The sequence below is a fragment of the Hyperolius riggenbachi genome, chromosome 12, assembly GCF_040937935.1.
Source record: "Hyperolius riggenbachi isolate aHypRig1 chromosome 12, aHypRig1.pri, whole genome shotgun sequence".
Classification (NCBI taxonomy): domain Eukaryota; kingdom Metazoa; phylum Chordata; class Amphibia; order Anura; family Hyperoliidae; genus Hyperolius; species Hyperolius riggenbachi.
Genome location: NC_090657.1, coordinates 29107810 through 29127396, shown reverse-complemented (window position 1 = coordinate 29127396; position 19587 = coordinate 29107810). Strand labels below are relative to the sequence as shown.

Genomic DNA, 19587 nt, shown 5'->3' with positions numbered 1-19587 from the left:
CTCAAGCTCAGAGTTGCACAGAGACAGCCTCGAAACTTTAGGGATTTAGAGATGATCTGCAAAGAGGAGTGGACCAACATTCCTCCTAAAATGTGTGCAAACTTGGTCATCAATTACAAGAAACGTTTGACCTCTTCACTTGCAAACAAGGGTTTTTCCACTAAGTATTAAGTCTTTTATTGTTAGAGGGTTCAAAAACTTATTTCACTCAATGAAATGCAAATCAGTTGCTATCTTTTATTTAAGGTTATGTTTTCGATTTTCCTTTTGATGTGCTATCTGCCACTGTTAAAATAAACCTACCATTGAAATGATACTGTTCTGAGACTTTTCATTTCTTTGTCATTGGACAAACTTACAAAATCAGTGAGGGGTCAAATAATTATTTCCTCCACTGTATGCAAATAACCCATTGATCAATGCTGAAATATGCAAATCACCCACTGATTTGCATATATTCAGCATTGATGCACTGGGAGACATCTCGGAGCTCACTCCAACCTGAATTATTGCAAATACTTTGTTTTAAAAAAGCAAAATTTAGTTTTGCATAGCATTTCAGTAAGAGGGCTTTTTGGTCCATTGTAGCCCCTTACACACTCCTAGGAGTTTTGGCTCACCATGGGCTCTGTAACTCTGTAACTATGTTTACGAGATAAAATGTTAGAAGTGATCTCACAGTGTACAGGTGTTGTCTCTGCTCTCTTTGCTGAAATGGCTCGTTGGTGTGCTCCAGCCATGTGGGTTGAAGTAAGGCAAAACATGCAATCCACAGGAGCAGAACGCAGGCACCATCCAATGCAAAACCATCATTTATTGTAGTGTCATATCTGCAAAATCCAGCTTAACCACACAGTTGTACAGTTACCAACAACGGCATGTTATCGGCGACGTTCATTTTCCTTCTCTACAAACGCTTGGCCACAATGAGTCAAAGGCCTTTGACCCAGCATGACCACACGGCCAGTCTTTGACCCAGCATGACCGAGCATCCATAGAGACGTGAAACGGCCATTGCCGATCACCCTAGCGCCCCACCTCTGCACCGATGTTAAAGGCACAATGACACAAGCACATGCTGCTGTCAGTAACTGTATAACTGGTTAAGCTGGCTTTTGCTGGACTGACACTACAATAAACGATAATTGTTTATTGGATGGTGCCCACAATCTCCTTCGGTGTATCGCAGATTGTGTAGGTAAGCTGCAATACTACATGAAAGTGGTAAAATTGGTCAGCGATTGACCAATCAAGATTGAAGGTGTGTAGCAGGCTTTAGAGCATCACAACCATTTGTTATTTCTTTCCACTCTTTGCTGGGGCTAACAAATATGGCACAATGAGGTCCCAGGACAAAGGCACAGCTACACCTGGAAGTTGGCATTTGCACGAAGATGCCAGACATATATTCAGCAATTTCTTGGGCACCAATGCTTCGCCCTGCAGCACAAGCCTAGAGAAACTTTTAGTGTGGCCCTCTCAACTGGTTATATAGGAACGTGGCCAGGGCCGGATTTAGGGCAAGACCACCTAGGCCATGGCCTAGGGCACCACAGGAGCAAGGGCACCAAAGCAGCAGGGTAAACTGGTGCAAGCTTGCAAATGCTGCAATGCAAGGAGATCAGGCGAGCACCTGACCGTGGTACTCTGCTTCTAGCCGCCTGGGCAGCAGCCACCTTGCTCTCTGTGCACGTTTGCATTGTGGCCAGCAGCTATGGACTTGGGCAGCATTGGAGACGGAAAGGAAGAGGAAGCTTCTGCACTGGAGAAGAGCAGAGAAATGAGTGACACTGATGGCTGCTGCGGTGTGAAGGTGAGCTGGCTACCTATACTGAAAGGGAGGTGGGAAAATGAGGAATTAAGGGAGTCATCTGGCTACCTATACTGGTGGGAAGGGGGAGGGGTCAACTGGCTACCTATACTGGGGGGGGGGGTCATCAGGCTACCTATACTAGAGGGAAAGAGGGGAGGAGTCATTTGGCTATGTATACTAGAGGGGAGGGGTGAGGAGTCATCTGGCTACCTATACTGGCAGGAAAGGGGATCATCTCGCTACCTATACTGAAGGGGGGCGGCTGGTGACAGTGGCCTAGGGTGGTAAAGAGTACAAATCCGGCCCTGAACGTGGCTAGCTGGGTGACTGACAAAGGGTGGCTACCTCACATGTCAAAAATTGTGGAAAGAAAGTACAAATACAAATTAAAAAGACTTTGGAAACATCTCACCGTGGTGGTTAACAACCGTGATGCTATTTTACACACTAGATAGGAAGGGATGGTCTCCTGTGGTTACCCTATGTAAATTGTCACAGTAACTGATGCCGCATATTGCTACTAGGCAGATATTGTGGTTCACTACCCAGAATGTACAGTAAGTTGGCACAGTAGTTACGGAAAATCAGCGGGAAGATTCTCTGTCTGTGTTGCTCAGTACATGATCCTGAAGCCTATAATGTTTTACTATAATGGAGTCTATTATGAAAAGTGTGTGTGTGGTGTATGTAGTATGTGTGATAGATAGAGATATAGAGATAGATATAGATAGAGAGACAGAGAGAGACAGAGAGAGACAGAGAGAGACAGCGAGAGATAGCGAGAGATAGCGAGAGATAGCGAGAGATAGCGAGAGATAGAGAGAGACAGAGATATATATATATATATATACACATATACATACACACACATACACATATTATATTATAGAGATGAGCGTAATGGCGTAATTACGATTTCGCAAAATTCCGCGTAATTACGTTTATGGCCGTAAGTACATAATCGTAATGAAGAAGGATTTCGCGAAATTTCGCGTAAGCGTAATTTTCGCGTAATTTTCGCATTGCAACGGGTATTACGAAATTAATCCGTATGGCCATGCTCCCGAAGCGGAAAAGTTGACGCATGGATCAATGTTAGGTAGTCGCCGACTTTAAGGGTTAATAGCAAAGCCCCCTTAAATGCTAAGAGCCTCAAATTTGGAGAATATATTAAGGAGATCAAAAGGAATAAGAGGAAAAAAATTTTTTCAAAAAGACCTTATAGTTTTTGAGAAAATCGATGTTAAAGTTTCAAAGGAAAAATGTAAACATTTAAAAACCCGCCGACTTTAACGGTTAATAGCAAAGCCTGCTTAAAGTTTAGGAACACCAAATTCCCAGGGTATATTAAGGGGATCAGTGGGAATAAGAGGAAAATTTTTTTTTTTCAAAAAGACCTTATAGTTTTTGAGAAAATCGATTTTTAAGTTTCAAGGGCGAAAATGTCTTTTAAATGCGGAAAATGTCAGTTTTTTTTGCACAGGTAACAATAGTGTATTATTTTCATAGATTCCCCCAAGTGGGAAGAGTTTTACTTACTTCGTTCTGAGTGTGGGAAATATAAAAAAAAACGACGTGGGGTCCCCCCTCCCAGACTTCTTTAACCCCTTGTCCACCATGCAGGCTGGGATAGCCAGAATGCGGAGCACCGGCCGCGTGGGGCTCCGCACCCTGACTATACCAGCCCGCATGGTCCATGGATTGGGGGGTCTCGGAAGGGGAGGGGCAGCCAAGCTTTCCCCTCCCCCTCCGAGCCCTTGTCCAATCCAAGGACAAGGGGCTCTTCTCCACCTCCGATCGGCGGTGGAGGTGGAGGCCGCGATTTCCTGGGGGGGGGGGGGGGGGGGGGGGGGTTCATGGTGGAATCTGGGAGTCCCCTTTAAAAAGGGGTCCCCCAGATGCCCACCCCCCCTCCCAGGAGAAATGAGTATAGAGGTACTTGTACCCCTTACCCATTTCCTTTAAGAGTTAAAAGTAAATAAACACACAAACACATAGAAAAAGTATTTTAATTGAACAAAAAACATAACCACGAAAAAAGTCCTTTAATATTCTTAATTAACCATTAATACTTACCTGTCCCTTTAAATAAATGATCCCTCGAAATAGCCTCGGAAATGTTCTATCAGTTACAATGTAACAAAGTTATTACAATGTAACAACTTTGTTACATTGTAACTACGCCGCACCAGACGTCACTCGCCGCTCAGCCGCCGCATACGCGTCTGCGCTGCACGGACCCGACAGAGCTCTGAGCTATATAGCTCAGAGCTCTCTAAAGCATCTTTGTATTTGGGCTCCAAGGAGCCCCATTGGTCCTTAGCAGACCAATGGGGTTCCTTCTGATTTGAAGGAACCCCATTGGTCTGCTAAGGACCAATGGGGCTCCTTGGAGCCAAAATACAAAGATGCTTTAGAGAGCTCTGAGCTATATAGCTCAGAGCTCTGTCGGGTCCGTGCAGCGCAGACGCGTATGCGGCGGCGGCAAGTGACGTCGGGTGCGGCGTAGTTACAATGTAACAAAGTTGTTACATTGTAATAACTTTGTTACATTGTAACTGATAGAACATTTCCGAGGCTATTTCGAGGGATCATTTATTTAAAGGGACAGGTAAGTATTAATGGTTAATTAAGAATATTAAAGGACTTTTTTCGTGGTTATGTTTTTTATTCAATTAAAATACTTTTTCTAAGTGTTTGTGTGTTTATTTACTTTTAACTCTTAAAGGAAATGGGTAAGGGGTACAAGTACCTCTATACTCATTTCTCCTGGGAGGGGGGGTGGGCATCTGGGGGACCCCTTTTTAAAGGGGACTCCCAGATTCCACCATGAACCCCCCCCCCCCAGGAAATCGCGGCCTCCACCTCCACCGGAGGTGGAGAAGAGCCCCTTGTCCTTGGATTGGACAAGGGCTCGGAGGGGGAGGGGAAAGCTTGGCTGCCCCTCCCCTTCCGAGACCCCCCAATCCATGGACCATGCGGGCTGGTATAGTCAGGGTGCGGAGCCCCACGCGGCCGGTGCTCCGCATTCTGGCTATCCCAGCCTGCATGGGGGACAAGGGGTTAAAGAGGTCTGGGAGGGGGGACCCCACGTCTTTTTTTTATATTTCCCACACTCAGAACGAAGTAAGTAAAACTCTTCCCACTTGGGGGAATCTATGAAAATAATACACTATTGTTACCTGTGCAAAAAAAACTGACATTTTCTGCATTTAAAAGACATTTTCGCCCTTGAAACTTAAAAATCGATTTTCTCAAAAACTATAAGGTCTTTTTGAAAAAAATGTTTTTCCTCTTATTCCCACTGATCCCCTTAATATACCCTGGGAATTTGGTGTTCCTAAACTTTAAGCAGGCTTTGCTATTAACCGTTAAAGTTGGCGGGTTTTTAAATGTTTACATTTTTCCTTTGAAACTTTAACATCGATTTTCTCAAAAACTATAAGGTCTTTTTGAAAAAAAAAATTTTTCCTCTTATTCCTCCTGATCTCCTTAATATATTCTCCAAATTTGAGGCTCTTAGCATTTAAGGGGGCTTTGCTATTAACCCTTAAAGTCGGCGGCTTTTTGATATTATACGGAGCGTTACGGTTTAACGCGAAATTACGGTAGCGTTTAATGCGAAATTACGGCATGAACGAAACGCGAAATTACGCGTTGAAAATTACGCTTACGGTATTTTCAATTACGATTTTAATGGCAATTACGCTACCGTAATTTCGCATCGTAATCGCAAATTTCGCATGCGTAGTTTTAGTAATGCGAAATTACGAAAATTTCAGCTCAACTCTAATTATATATATATATATATTCCCCGGTTAAAGACTGAGATAGGGACTGTAGGCTCGTTCTTAACCTGAATCTGTTCTCAAGTCAGAACATACCTCCTCTGTGCCCCCTGTGCCTCCAGTGTCCCCCTCTGTGTCACCTCTGACCTTTGTACCTGCTTATACAAGTTTAAAAGCCATTTTTGTCTTTGATTTTTTTTTAAATCTATTTTCTCAAAAACTAAAAGTTCGATTTGAAAAAAAAAAAATTTGACTTCCCATGGCAACACAGAATCCATGCCGTTCGTAAGACACGGAGTGTGTGTGTGTGTGTGCGTGCGTGCGTGCGTGCGTGTGTGTATATATAGAGAGAGATAGATAGTATTGGGAGCCGGGGGAGAGATAATTAATTCAAGGGGCTGCAAAGTGAGAAGTTAAAAAAAATAGAGGATAGATGATGAAATGCTTGATACTTTCAGTGTAATGTGTGTATGTTGTTTAATCTTCCGTGAGACTGCAGGTCCGCATCTTCACTGCTGGCAAGTATGGGGGGGGAAAAACGCCAGCTGCCCTTATCAATAGACCCACTGAGAATGTGAGATATTATATATATGTACATAGTATACCTATTTTCTGTAAAGTTCCTCTGTAATACTATGGAAAATGGATTGATCATACTGTTTTGTTTTTTTTTTGTTTTTTTTACATTTGAAAGCTGCATAACCCATTGGTAAAAATGTAGATTTTTTTTTTGTTACTACTGATCAACTGAGAGCTCCTGTTAATCAATGGGCAAGGTCACACTTGAATGCAGATTTTGCGCACAGGAAAAAAAAAAAAAAAAAAAAAAAAAAAAAAAAATGATATCCTGCATGATAATCCAGCACATTTTGACAGTTTTCTCTATCAATTACATTACCTGCTATTACCTGCACATAGGGCTGGATTCTCTAACGTGTGATAACTGCTATCACAGCAGTTATCACGCGAGCTGCCGTGCGCAAAGGGTAGTGCGTAAACAGCGTTACTTCGAGTGATAAGCGAAGGTTTGCGCGCGTTCCCATGCGCTTTTCACACGTAAATCGCACGTGATCTCGCGCAAGCCTTCGCTTATCACGCAAAGTAACGCTGTTCGCACTACCCTTTGCGCACGGCAGCTCACGTGATAACTGCTGCACCATTTATGTGTGAATACACCTGTACATCAAAAAAAAGCACATACAAAACTGATACAAACCCCACAGGACTGGACTGAAAATGCCAACAACTGACAGGACTAGAGACCTTTAATGTGTGAACCCAGCCTTACTGAATTGTTTTCCTGTTAACCAAATTGGCAGATTTTGCTCAGCATTTGTGGGCAAGGTAGCATCTCATGCCACAGTAAAACAATGTATAGAGGGTAATGTGAGCCCTGAGGCCATTGCTAGCTGTGTTCAGGCTAATTTGTCTATACAAATGAATAAATGCCAGATATGTCCCACTGCTGGTGCAGGGAATGTACATGCACACAATGTACTACTACTTTCACATTCAAGGGTGTAGCAATACCAATAAAGGCAGATTCACGGCAAGAACCAAACATGACACAGTTTGTCTCTTACCTGTTTACTGCCCTTTTTTTTGTGTTTCTCCACCGAGGGCAGCACCACCAGACACCTGTACTGAGCGGAAGAGCTCAGAGAGAGGGTGCCGAAAGTCCACAGTATGTGGAATTGTGGCGATCCGCTGGCACATAGAGAAGCAAGACCTGCAGGAGTAACTCCACATCTGTGTCTGCAGGTTATACACTATAGGTTATTTATGATCGATTTCAGAAGAGGCCACAAAGGCCTTATGCGACTGCTGGTTAAAGCAGTAGGATTAGCCATACTATGCCAGGGGAAAAACACATATACTGTATAAGCAGATATATACTTGATCTACTTACATAACACATGTATTGTACTGTCCACGTTTTGATTTCAGTGAATATATATCGTAAATGAAGAGAATTCTGTTCCTGGTGGGGGCCATGTCATTTGCCCACAGTTTAGGCTAAATCCTGATTTCTGCCCTTGTCATTTCTGCCCTTAACTTTTTTCTTTTCTCCTCCAAATCGCTAAATCACCTCAGCCTTGCTTGTAAACACAAGTGGGCAGGGGATCATGTTTCTGCTAGGCAGGGAAATAAATGGAAGATGAGGAATATAATATAGATAAAAAGAACCTCCAGCATGCAACTGTTTGGCATTGACTATTAAAGGGCCAGTGCTCCTTAAGTATGTGATAACTCCAAACGATAACAGCAGAAAAAGTTTTGAATGCAGGATTAGCATCTTTATCACTTAATAAACTCCGACCAGTCGCTGTTGAAATTTGATTTTTATGGTGACAATTCCACTTTAAGGGGCAAGCTGGACATGATAGAGGGGTGGCTGCATATGGAAGTGGAGGTTGTAAACAGAAAAATAAAACTGTTAAAGAGGGAATGTCTAGGGCTGTGGGTCCTATCAAAATTTTGCTCCAACAGGTGTACTTAAACCCTGTGAAAAATGAAAGATCTTTTGGTGGATCCTTCTATTTGAGGTGTATTCTCAAATGTACCACTAGGTGTCAGCAGCATTCTATAAGTAGCGTCTATAGACATGAGAGCAAGTTAGATGTGATGAATAATATTATTATTTATTGTATTTATAAAGCGCCAACATATTACGCAGCGCTGGACAATAAATATATACAATGATACAAGGATGACAAGACAACAAGGTTATACAACATAGAACAAAGTTATACAATGGAAATGGTACAAAATACATGATCGTGCGATATGGGCTGGTTAGGTAGGCCCAGTAATACAAGTACAGGCTGTCATAGGACAGGAGCACACGATCCTGTAGATTACACTAGGGAAAGGAGGACCCTGCCAGAGGCTTACAATCTAAAGGGGTGGGGTGGAAATACTAGGTGGGGCTGTGAAATATTCAGTAGAGTGTTACTGTGTGGTAGGGGGTGGGTAGACCATCTTAACCACTTCCCGACCGCCGTATTGACAATTGGCGGCCGGGAAGTGGACCCCGCAAGGACCGCCGTATTGACAAATGGCGGCGGTCCTTGTAGGGGCATGGGCGGAGCGATCGCGTCATCCGTGACGCGATCCTCCGCCGCCGCTCGACTCCGCTCACCCGCCGCAACATCCCGCCGGCCATACGGAAGCGCCGGCGGGATGTTAACCCGACGATCGCCGCATACAAAGTGTATAATACACTTTGTAATGTTTACAAAGTGTATTATACAGGCTGCCTCCTGCCCTGGTGGTCCCAGTGTCCGAGGGACCACCAGGGCAGGCTGCAGCCACCCTAGTCTGCACCAAGCACACTGATTTCCACCCCCCCCCATGTCCCAGATCGCCCACAGCACCCATCAGACCCCCCCCCCCCCCCTCTGCCCACCCCCCAGACCCCGGTTTGCACCCAATCACCCATCAATCACTCCCTGTCACTATCTGTCAACACTATTTTTTTTATCCCTCCCTGCCCCCTGCTCCCTCCTGATCACCCCCCACCCCTCAGATTCTCCCCAGACCCCCCCCCCATGTCCTGTATGCATCTATCCCCCCTGATCACCTGTCAATCACCTGTCAATAACCCCCTGTCACTGCCACCCATCAATCACCCCCTGTCACTGCCACCCATCAATCAGCCCCTAACCTGCCCCTTGCGGGCAAACTGATCACCCACCCACACCAATAGATCGCCCGCAGATCCGACATCAAATCACCACCCAAGCGCAGTGTTTACATCTATTCTCTCCTCTAAACACCCACTAATTACCCATCAATCACCCCCCTATCACCACCTGTCACTGTTACCCATCAGATCAGACCCTAATCTGCCCCTTGCGGGCACCCAATCACCCACCTACACGCTCAGATTGCCCTCAGACCCCCCCTTATCAATTCGCCAGGGCAATATTTACATCTGTCCTTCCCTGTAATAACCCACTGATCACCTGTCAATCACCCCCTGTCACTGCCACCCATCAATCACCCCCTGTCACTGCCACCCATCACCCGCTGTCACTGCCACCCATCAATCAGCCCCTAACCTGCCCCTTGCGGGCAATCTGATCACCCACCCACACCAATAGATCGCCCGCAGATCCGACATCTGATCACCTCCCAAGTGCAGTGTTTACATCTGTTCTGTACCCTAAACACCCACTAATTACCCATCAATCACCCCCTGTCACTGCTACCTATCAGATTAGACCCCTATCTGCCCCTAGGGCACTCAATCACCTGCCCACACCCTCAGAATGCCCTCAGACCCCAGCCCTGATCACCTCGCCAGTGCATTGCTTGCATCTATTCCCCCCTCTAATCACACCTTGAGACACCCATCAATCACCTCCTGTCACCCCCTAGCACACCTACCCATCAGATCAGGCCCTAATTTGCCCCGTGTCGGCTCCTGATCACTCGGCCAAACCCTCAGATCCCCTTTAGACCCCCTTCCGATCACCTCCCCAGTGTATTGATTGCATCAATTTTCCCCTCTAACCACCCCCTGAGACACCCATCAATCACCTCCTGTCACCCCCCTAGCACTCCTATCCATCAGATCAGGCCCAATACAACGTGTCATCTAAAAGGCCACCCTGCTTATGACCGGTTCCAAAAAAATTCGCCCCCTCATAGACCACCTGTCATCAAAAATTGCAGATGCTTATACCCCTGAAGAGTCATTTTGAGACATTTGGTTTCCAGACTACTCACGGTTTTGGGCCCGTAAAATGCCAGGGCGGTATAGGAACCCCACAAGTGACCCCATTTTAGAAAGAAGACACCCCAAGGTATTCCGTTAGGTGTATGACGAGTTCACAGAAGATTTTATTTTTTGTCAAAAGTTCGCGGAAATTGATTTTTATTGGTTTTTTTCACAAAGTGTCATTTTTCACTAACTTGTAACAAAAAATAAAATCTATGAACTCGCCATACACCTAACGGAATACCTTGGGGTGTCTTCTTTCTAAAATGGGGTCACTTGTGGGGTTCCTATACTGCCCTGACATTTTAGGGGCCCTAAACCGCGAGGAGTAGTCTAGAAAACAAATGCCTCAAAATGACCTGTGAATAGGACGTTGGGCCCCTTAGCGCACCTAGGCTGCAAAAAAGTGTCACACACGTGGTACCGCCGTACTCAGGAAAAGTAGTATAATGTGTTTTGTGGTGTATTTTTACACATACCCATGCTGGGTGGGAGAAATTTCTATGTAAATGGACAATTGTGTGTAAAAAAAAAAAAAATCAAACAATTGTCATTTACAGAGATATTTCTCCCACTTATCATGGGCATGTGTAAAAATACACCCCAAAACACATTATACTACTTCTCCTGAGTACGGCGGTACCACATGTGTGGCACTTTTTTATACCCCAAGTACGCTAAGGGGCCCAAAGTCCAATGAGTACTTTTAGGATTTCACAGGTCATTTTGCGACATTTGGTTTCAAGACTACGCCTCACGGTTTAGGGCCCCTAAAATGCCAGGGCAGTATAGGAACCCCACAAATGACCCCATTCTAGAAAGAAGACACCCAAAGGTATTCCGTTAGGAGTATGGTGAGTTCATAGAAGATTTTATTTTTTGTCACAAGTTAGCGGAAAGTGACACTTTGTGAAAAAAAACAATTAAAATCAATTTCCGCTTTTACTTGTGACAAAAAAATAAAAAAACTTCTATGAACTCACCATACTCCTAACGGAATACCTTGGGGTGTCATCTTTCTAAAATGGGGTAATTAGTGGGGTTCCTATACTGCCCTGGCATTTTAGGGGCCCTAAACCGTGAGGAGTAGTCTTGAAACCAAATGTCTCAAAATGACCTGTGAAATCCTAAAGGTACTCATTGGACTTTGGGCCCCTTAGCGCAGTTAGGGTGCAAAAAAGTGCCACACATGTGGTATCGCCGTACTCGGGAGAAGTAGTATAATGTGTTTTGGGGTGTATTTTTACACATGCCCATGCTGGGTGGGAGAAATACCTCTGTAAATGACAATCTTTTGATTTTTTTTTTACACACAATTGTCCATTTACAGAGTTATTTCTCCCACCCAGCATGGGTATGTGTAAAAATACACCCCAAAACACATTGTACTACTTTTCCCGAGTACGGCGATACCACGTGTGGCACTTTTTTGCACCCTAACTGCGCTAAGGGGTCCAAAGTCCAATGAGTACCTTTAGGATTTCACAGGTCATTTTGAGAAATTTTGTTTCAAGACTACTCCTCACGGTTTAGGGCCCCTAAAATGCCAGGACAGTATAGGAACCCCACAAATGACTCCATTTTAGAAAGAAGACACCCCAAGGTATTCTGTTAGTAGTACGGTGAGTTCATAGAAGATTTTATTTTTTGTCACAAGTTAGCGGAAATTGATTTTTATTGTTTTTTTTCACAAAGTGTCATTTTCCACTAACTTGTGACAAAAAATAAAATCTTCTATGAACTCACCGTACTACTAACGGAATACCTTGGGGTGTCTTCTTTCTAAAATGAGGTCATTTGTGGGGTTCCTATACTGTCCTGGCATTTTAGGGGCCCTAAACCGTGAGGAGTAGTCTTGAAACAAAATTTCTCAAAATGACCTGTGAAATCCTAAAGGTACTCATTGGACTTTGGGCCCCTTAGCTCAGTTAGGGTGCAAAAAAGTGCCACACATGTGGTATCGCCGTACTCAGGAGAAGTAGTATAATGTGTTTTGGGGTGTATTTGTACACATACCCATGCTGAGTGGGAGAAAGATCTCTGTAAATGGACAATTGTGTGTAAAACAAAATAAAAAAATTGTCATTTACAGAGATATTTCTCCCACCCAGCATCGGTATGTGTAAAAATACACCCCAAAACACATTATACTACTTCTCCTGAGTACCGCAATACCACATGTGTGGCACTTTTTTGCAGCCTAACTGCGCTAAGGGGCCCAAAGTCCAATGAGCACCTTTAGGCTTTACAGGGGTGCTTACAAATTAGCACCCCCCAAAATGTGCGGACAGTAAACACACCCCACAAATGACCCCATTTTGGAAAATAGACACTTCAAGGTATTCAGAGAGGGGCATGGTGAGTCCGTGGCAGATTTCATTTTTTTTTTGTCGCAAGTTAGAAGAAATGGAAACTTTTTTTTTTTGTCACAAAGTGTCATTTTCCGCTTACTTGTGACAAAAATTAATATCTTCTATGAACTCACTATGCCTCTCAGTGAATACTTTGGGAGGTCTTCTTTACAAAATGGGGTCATTTGGGGGGTATTTATACTATCCTGGAATTCTAGCCTCTCATGAAACATGTCAGGGGGTCAAAAAAGTCATAGATGCTTGAAAATGGGAAAATTCACTTTTTGCACCATAGTTTGTAAACGCTATAACTTTTACCCAAACCAATAAATATACACTGAATGGGTTTTTTTTTTTTAATCAAAAACATGTTTGTCCACATTTTTCGCGCTGCATGTATACAGAAATTTTACTTTATTTGAAAAATGTCAGCACAGAAAGTTAAAAAAAATCTTTTTTTTGGCCAAAATTCATGTCTTTTTTGATGAATATAATAAAAAGTAAAAATCGCAGGAGCAATCAAATAGCACCAAAAGAAAGCTTTATTAGTGACAAGAAAAGGAGCCAAAATTCATTTAGGTGGTAGGTTGTATGAGCGAGCAATAAACCGTGAAAGCTGCAGTGGTCTGAATGGAAAAAAAGTGTCCGGTCCTTAAGGGTGGGGTAAAGCCCACGGTCCTCAAGTGGTTAAAGAGGTGAGTTTTGAGGGCTTGCTTGATTGTGTTGAAGGAGGGAGCAAGTCTGATAGTCTGAAGGGCGGTGGAAGGGCGTTCCAGAGAGTGGGGACGGCTCTTGAGAAATCCTGCAGGCAGGCATGGGAGTGGGAAATGCGTGGGGTGGTGAGGCGAAGGTCGTTGGAGGATCAGAGGGGGAGACCTGGTGTATATCTGAACAAGCTCCGAGATGTAGGTAGGGCAGGTTTTGTGCACAGATTTATACACCCGACATAAAATCTTGAAACTTATCCTGAATCGGATTGGGGGCCAGTGTAGGGATTTACAGAGGGGAGATGTTGATGCGGAGCGGTGCGAAGAATGGATGAGTCTTGCAGCCGCGTTCATCACTGATTGAAGGGGGGCAGTGCATTTCAAGGGGAGGCCAGAAAGGAGGGAGTTACAGTAATCAAGGCTGGAGATGATGAGGGTATAGATGAGCAGTTTGGTCGTGTCCGGAGTTAAGAAGGGGCAGATCTTGAAGATATTACGGAGGTGGAAATTGCAGGCTCTGGTGATGTTTTGGATGTGTGGGATGAAGGAGAGGTCAGAGTCCAGACAGCGGGCCTGGGAGGTACTGTAGGGCGAATAGTTGGGGTTGTGGCTTGTGAGGTGGAAATCTGGGAGGGGTGCAGCAGCATGCAAGATGTGCTTTATGCTTGTTCAGTATCTGCCTCTGATAATATAATCTGGTTAACGGGATCATTTGGGCCTCATCACACTGAAAATGATGTGCAAAATGTATGTGATAAATAACTCTAGTTCTAAATAACCAGACATTATCACTTCATCAGTCCTTTCAAGAAAATCCTTAATTCATTGATTAAATGGTGTAACAGTAATGCGCAAAGTGTTGTGTTAATTTCCAGTTTGCCTTAGGCCTCATCCACAGTGGAACATTGTGGCATAACAGCTGCTTTGCAACACGGCTTGCCATATGGCAATGTGCCACCTATAGGGACGTTCACAGTGCGGAAGGTGCGTTTCTGTACAACAGTGTGTGTTATGGTAATGCACCGCAAAATGCATGCGTGAACAGGTACAGTGAAGCATACTTGTCATTGACCATATGCTTCACTCTATGTGATGCAACTTGGCCAAAACGTGTGGTACAACATTTTGTTGTGTTGCTGTTATAGAGGGAATGAAATGCAACATTTCACTATAGGGCCCCCGACTATTACCGCGTCCCCCACACTACCGATCCCCCCTCCCCCTTTGCAGTCTTCCCCCCTCACTGTTCGAGTCCGTGGGGCACTTGCATGTCCAGGTATCACATTAGGCTGACTTGTTATGCTCCGTTCAGAAGGATTGCAGACCAATGACCCGGCTCGCTCAGAGTGCATGGGAGAAATCAGGTCAGGGGTGGGCCGTTCCACCAGCTAGAGTGCTGCACGAGCCGATGCAGAAGCACAGGGCTCTGTAACGCAATGCTGCGCACAAAATAGTGGAAGTAGTAGTTGGCATGTTACCCAAGGGAGCCTCTAGGCATAGGCAGTACAGGCCATTGCCTGGAGTGCCATTGGTCCTGGGGGCGCCATGTTGCTGGATTAAGCCATACCCCACAGGTGTTCTTTTACTTGCTTCTAATGCATCTGCTTAGCGCAAGTTGCAGGCAGCTGCCACTGTGTCCCTCTCTGCCTTGTACATCCTGCCCCCCCCCCCCCCCCCCTCTTTGTGCCTCTTTCAGTCCCTTGTGCCATGTCTGACTCCGTTTGTCCTTCTGTCTCCCTTTATGCCTCCTGTCTCCATGTGCCTCCTTCAGTCCCCCTGTGCCACCTCTGGAGTCCCTCTGTGCCTCCTTATGTCCCCTTGTGCCTTTCTTTGTCCCTCTGTGCTACCTCTGCCCCCATTCCTCCTTCTGTCCTCATGTGCCTCCTGTTTACCTTTGTGCCTCATTCTGTCTCCATGTGCCTCTTCAGTCCCCATGTGCCACCTCTGTCCCGTATCCCTTCCTCTGTCCCCTATGCCTCATGTGCCCCTTTGTGTCTTCTGTCTCCCTGTGGCTCTGTCTGTCCCCCTCTGCCTCCTGCCTCCCTGTGCCTCCTTACACCCCCGTCTGCCTTCTTCTGTCACCCTTTTTATTGGCTCCTTCTGTTCCCCTTTGTACCTCCTTCTGGCCCCTTTGTGCCTCCTTCTGCCCCCTTTGTGCCTCCTCCTGTTCCCTGTGTGCCTTCTTCAGTCCCCGTGCCTCCTTTCTTCCTGTGCCTCCTGTCCATTGTGCCTCTTTCTACCCCACTTTGTGCCTCCTTCTGTCCCCCTGTGTGCCTCATTCAGCCCCCCTTTGCCTCACACTGTCCTTTTCTGTGCCTCCTTCTGTCCCCCTGTACCGCCCGTGCCCCTCTGTGGACCTCCTCTGTCCTCCTGTGCCTGCTTCTGTACCTCCTTTGTGTCTCATTCTGTCCCCCATTGTGCCTCCCTTTCTTACCCATTGTGCCTTTTGTCCCCGTGTGCCTCCTTCTGTTCCATTGTGCCTCCTTCTGTCCCCCTGTGCCTCCCTATGTCGCCTTGTCTGCCTTATTCAGTCCCCTTGTGCCTCCTTCTGTCCCACTTTGTGCCTCAGGAAAGTGGATTCCTGCCTATGTGTATTTTCTGGTGAAACGCTGTCACATTGTATTTTCTGGTAAAACGCTGACCGCATTGTGTATTTTCTGGTGAAACACTGCCGCATTGTGTATTTTCTGGTGAAACACTGCCGCATTGTGTATTTTCTGGTGAAATGCTGCTGCATTTATGTGTATTTTTCAGGTGAAAAGCTGCCACAATAAGTGTAATTTCTGGTAAGACGTTGCCGCATTACAATCATTTTCTGGTGAAATGATGCTGCAATACGATTATGTTCTAATTTAACGCTTCTGCAATATGTGTATTTTCTGGTGAAAGGCTGTCGCATTATGATTATTTTTTCATGGGGGCTGCCACGGTGGGGGGAGGGGGTGGTTTGGGGGGGGAGGCACCACATGTTTTCTCGCCTGGAGTGACAAAATGGCTAGAGGCACCCCTGGGGTTACCGTAATTGAAGATATTGTGGAAGCCATATCCTGATCAGTGGAGCCTCTCCTTTTAAAGGGATTTACCCCTGGACCTTGTGACAGCAGGTTTGGGGGCTCCGGAAGACTGATTTTTTTGGGGGGGGAAAGGGGAAGGCAGGGTTACCCCAGGTTACTTTTGCCCCAAGGCCCCCGCACCGCTGCAACCAGCTCTGGCTAAAGGTAGAAGAACACAATCTACACCTATTGTCACCCATCGCTATTTGCATTGTCTTACCCCATCCGCAGGGATTAGTATGCATCCAAAATGAACAAAGCAGGATGGAGAGTTTGTGCCCTGAATGCACACCTCTAGTTGAGATCAAAAGTGCTACAGTGGTAGTTAAATAGGTAGTCCTAGTCTGCCTGCTGTCAGAGGACTTTAACCAGTGGCGTAGCTAAGGAGCTGAGGGCCCCGATGCAAGTTTTACTATGGGGCCCCCCTAAGCACTCAATACATAACAATTGATACGGCGCACCAAAACCTGCCAATGGCAACTACAGTGTCAGGGGTGCAAGAGGGGGATGGGGAACAGTGTGTTAATGATTATTACTATTCAAAGTATCTATAGAAGTGATTATTATGAGCACAGGGCCAATACAGAGCTAGTACTGTAGTTGAGGGAGGGCCCTTCAGGGCCCCTCTGGCCCAAGGGCCCCGATGCGGTCGCTACCTCTGCACCCCCTATTGCTACGCCCCTGACTTTAACCACTTTTTCCAGTATATCTACGTCCTCTCTGACTTCATCTAAGCCATTAGGACGTAGATAGAAGTCGTGCAGCTGAAACACAGCTGTGCAGGATTGGGCTTGCTCCTGTACACATTTCTGGCACTGTCTGCTGCAGCACTAATCGGTGAAAAGGGAATATATGTTCCCTGAGCCACTATGATTGATTTTTACCATTAAAAATACTTTTATTTTCTCATTTCGTATTGAAAAATACACAATTTAGCATTATTTCAGAATCAAATATCTTCACCATAAATTGTGACAGTAACAAAATTTAAGTTTTGTGGTAAACAGTAGAAATAGCCAAACAAAATTGTTTTTTTTTTATCTACAGTAGTGCTTTTTATTTTTAAACTGGAATTGGTAAAATTGATCATGTGTTTTTTCTACTTTTTTCCCTCTTTTTCCTAACAAACTGCATAGAAAACAAAATTGAGGGAAAAATGCCATACAATGAAAGCCTAGTTAGTCTTGAAAAAGAACCAATATAGATTTCATTTAGGTGTCATAAGTAGGGATAACGCTTTTGCTGATTCATAAAGGGACTATGCTAAAATGTCAAAACTGCTCTGGTCCATAAGGGGGAAGCAAGGTCTGGAAGCAAAGTAGTTAAAGGGGAACTGAAGAGAGAGGTATATGGAGGCTGTCATGTTTATTTCCTTTTAATCAATACCAGTTGCCTGGCAGCCCTGCTGGTCTATTTCTCTGCAGTAGTATCTGATTAAAACCAGAAACAAGCATGCAGCTAGTCTTGTCAGATCTGACTTATAAGTCTGAACCACTGAAACACCTGATCTGCTGCATGCTTGTTCAGGGGCTATGGCTAATAGTATTAGAGGCAGAGGATCAGCAGGGCTGCCAGGCAACTGGTATTGTCTAAAAGGAAATAAACATGACAGCCTCCATATACCTCTCTCTTCAGTTCCCCTTTAAACATTAGATACAAATAGTAACATAAAAAAATTCAGCCAAGCATTCATGTTAATGTCTATGGGAGAGCGAGAAAGGAGTAGGGAAGCTACACTGCCAACACACAGGCACAGAGACTAATGAAGGTCAAATGAGGTCCTAAGTAAGTACATTTCGGAACCCACCCTTCATGGCGATCTCTCTTTTATAGTAAGATTTGGTGGGAGCAACCATCAACCAGGCCCTTAGTCTCTCTCCAGGCCCTAGGCAACTGCCTAAGTTGCCTTGAGGATGATCTGATTCTGCAAAGGCATACCTTAATTATATTTGTAGCAATGGCACCTCTGCCCGATTATCATACCATAAGAATGGTAGGCTTGTGTTTTCAGCTTTCGAACTCAACCATTTACACGGGGTGATGCTAACTGCTGCTTTGAGTCAATTATGTCCACAGCCCACCTGGTAAGCAGGCATATACTGGTGGAGATGCCACACTCACCTTTAAATCTCTGCTGTTCATCTTTGGCCAGCTTCACAGCCAAAGCTAGGCCAATCCCTGATGAGCATCCCGTTATAAGCACTGTGCGTGGCTCCATCTCAGGGGCCCCGAGTTCCTGGGGCTTACCCACAACAGACCCTCTATGCTGCTCTCTAGGGGTAAAGGCTGGAGGTCCTGCTGACTCACATAGAGGGCTGATCTCAGCTTCACTGCACAGCTCCCAAAACTTGTCTACTTTAAAGAACAATGCTGAATCCTAATTGGACCATTTAATAGCCTTAACTTGCTGCTCATCAGACGAGAGAGATTACAAGATTATCTTGTCGGGTGCACAGAGCCAAGTAGGACAATGACAAATCACGGAGAGAGAAGCCATTAAGAACTGTCACTCAGTTCCGTTGTACGCAGTTCCTCCTGCAGAGAAAATAATGGCTACAGTGTCATCCTCTGACCCCAGGCGACATTCTAAAAAAAAAAAAGTACTTGTAAGCTTTTAGTGGTCAGTTAAAGCGGAATATAACCCTGCATTTCAACTATGCTCTAAAAAAAAAAAAGCATTTTTTTTTTACTAGACCAGCATTGGAAGGGTTAAACACAGAGGTTTAAAGGTCCTGGAGAGATATGCAGAAGTTCAGATAGATACATTCTATTGAGTTACATGTATCTATTGATAAACAGTTACACACTCTTTGGCTGTCCTTCAAGCTCCTTCTCAGTCAGAGAGAGAGAGAGAGTCACATTCAACACTTAGATACATTATGTAAACAAAATGTATCTGTGACAATCCAGCCCCGCGATCCCGTCGAGAGCTGCTCCCGTTAGCGTACGCAGGAAGTACGGGCGCAGACGGACAACGAGACCGGTTGCTGGATCGTCAGAGGTAAGAAGAAAAGGGCGACAGAGCGTGCCAATCCCGTCTAATCTGCTCCCGTTAGCATACGCAGGAAGTACGGTGAACAGACTGACAAAGATTGGTCGCGCAGCTGCCGACAATATGTAATGGGACAATCACTCACCAATCCCGTATT

General features: G+C 45.1%; 1 protein-coding gene across 1 annotated transcript in view; it reads right to left on the bottom strand.

Moving 5' to 3' along the window:
* The window catches only part of LOC137541307 (retinol dehydrogenase 8-like), a 44347-nt gene extending 25543 nt beyond the window's left edge, over window positions 1–18804 (bottom strand). The window contains exon 1 of the mRNA XM_068262550.1: window positions 18560–18804. Coding sequence (XP_068118651.1) covers window positions 18560–18656 — 97 coding nt within the window. The 5' untranslated portion in view covers window positions 18657–18804. The remainder of the gene's footprint in view (window positions 1–18559) is intronic.
* Between the last annotated feature and the right edge of the window lie 783 nt (window positions 18805–19587).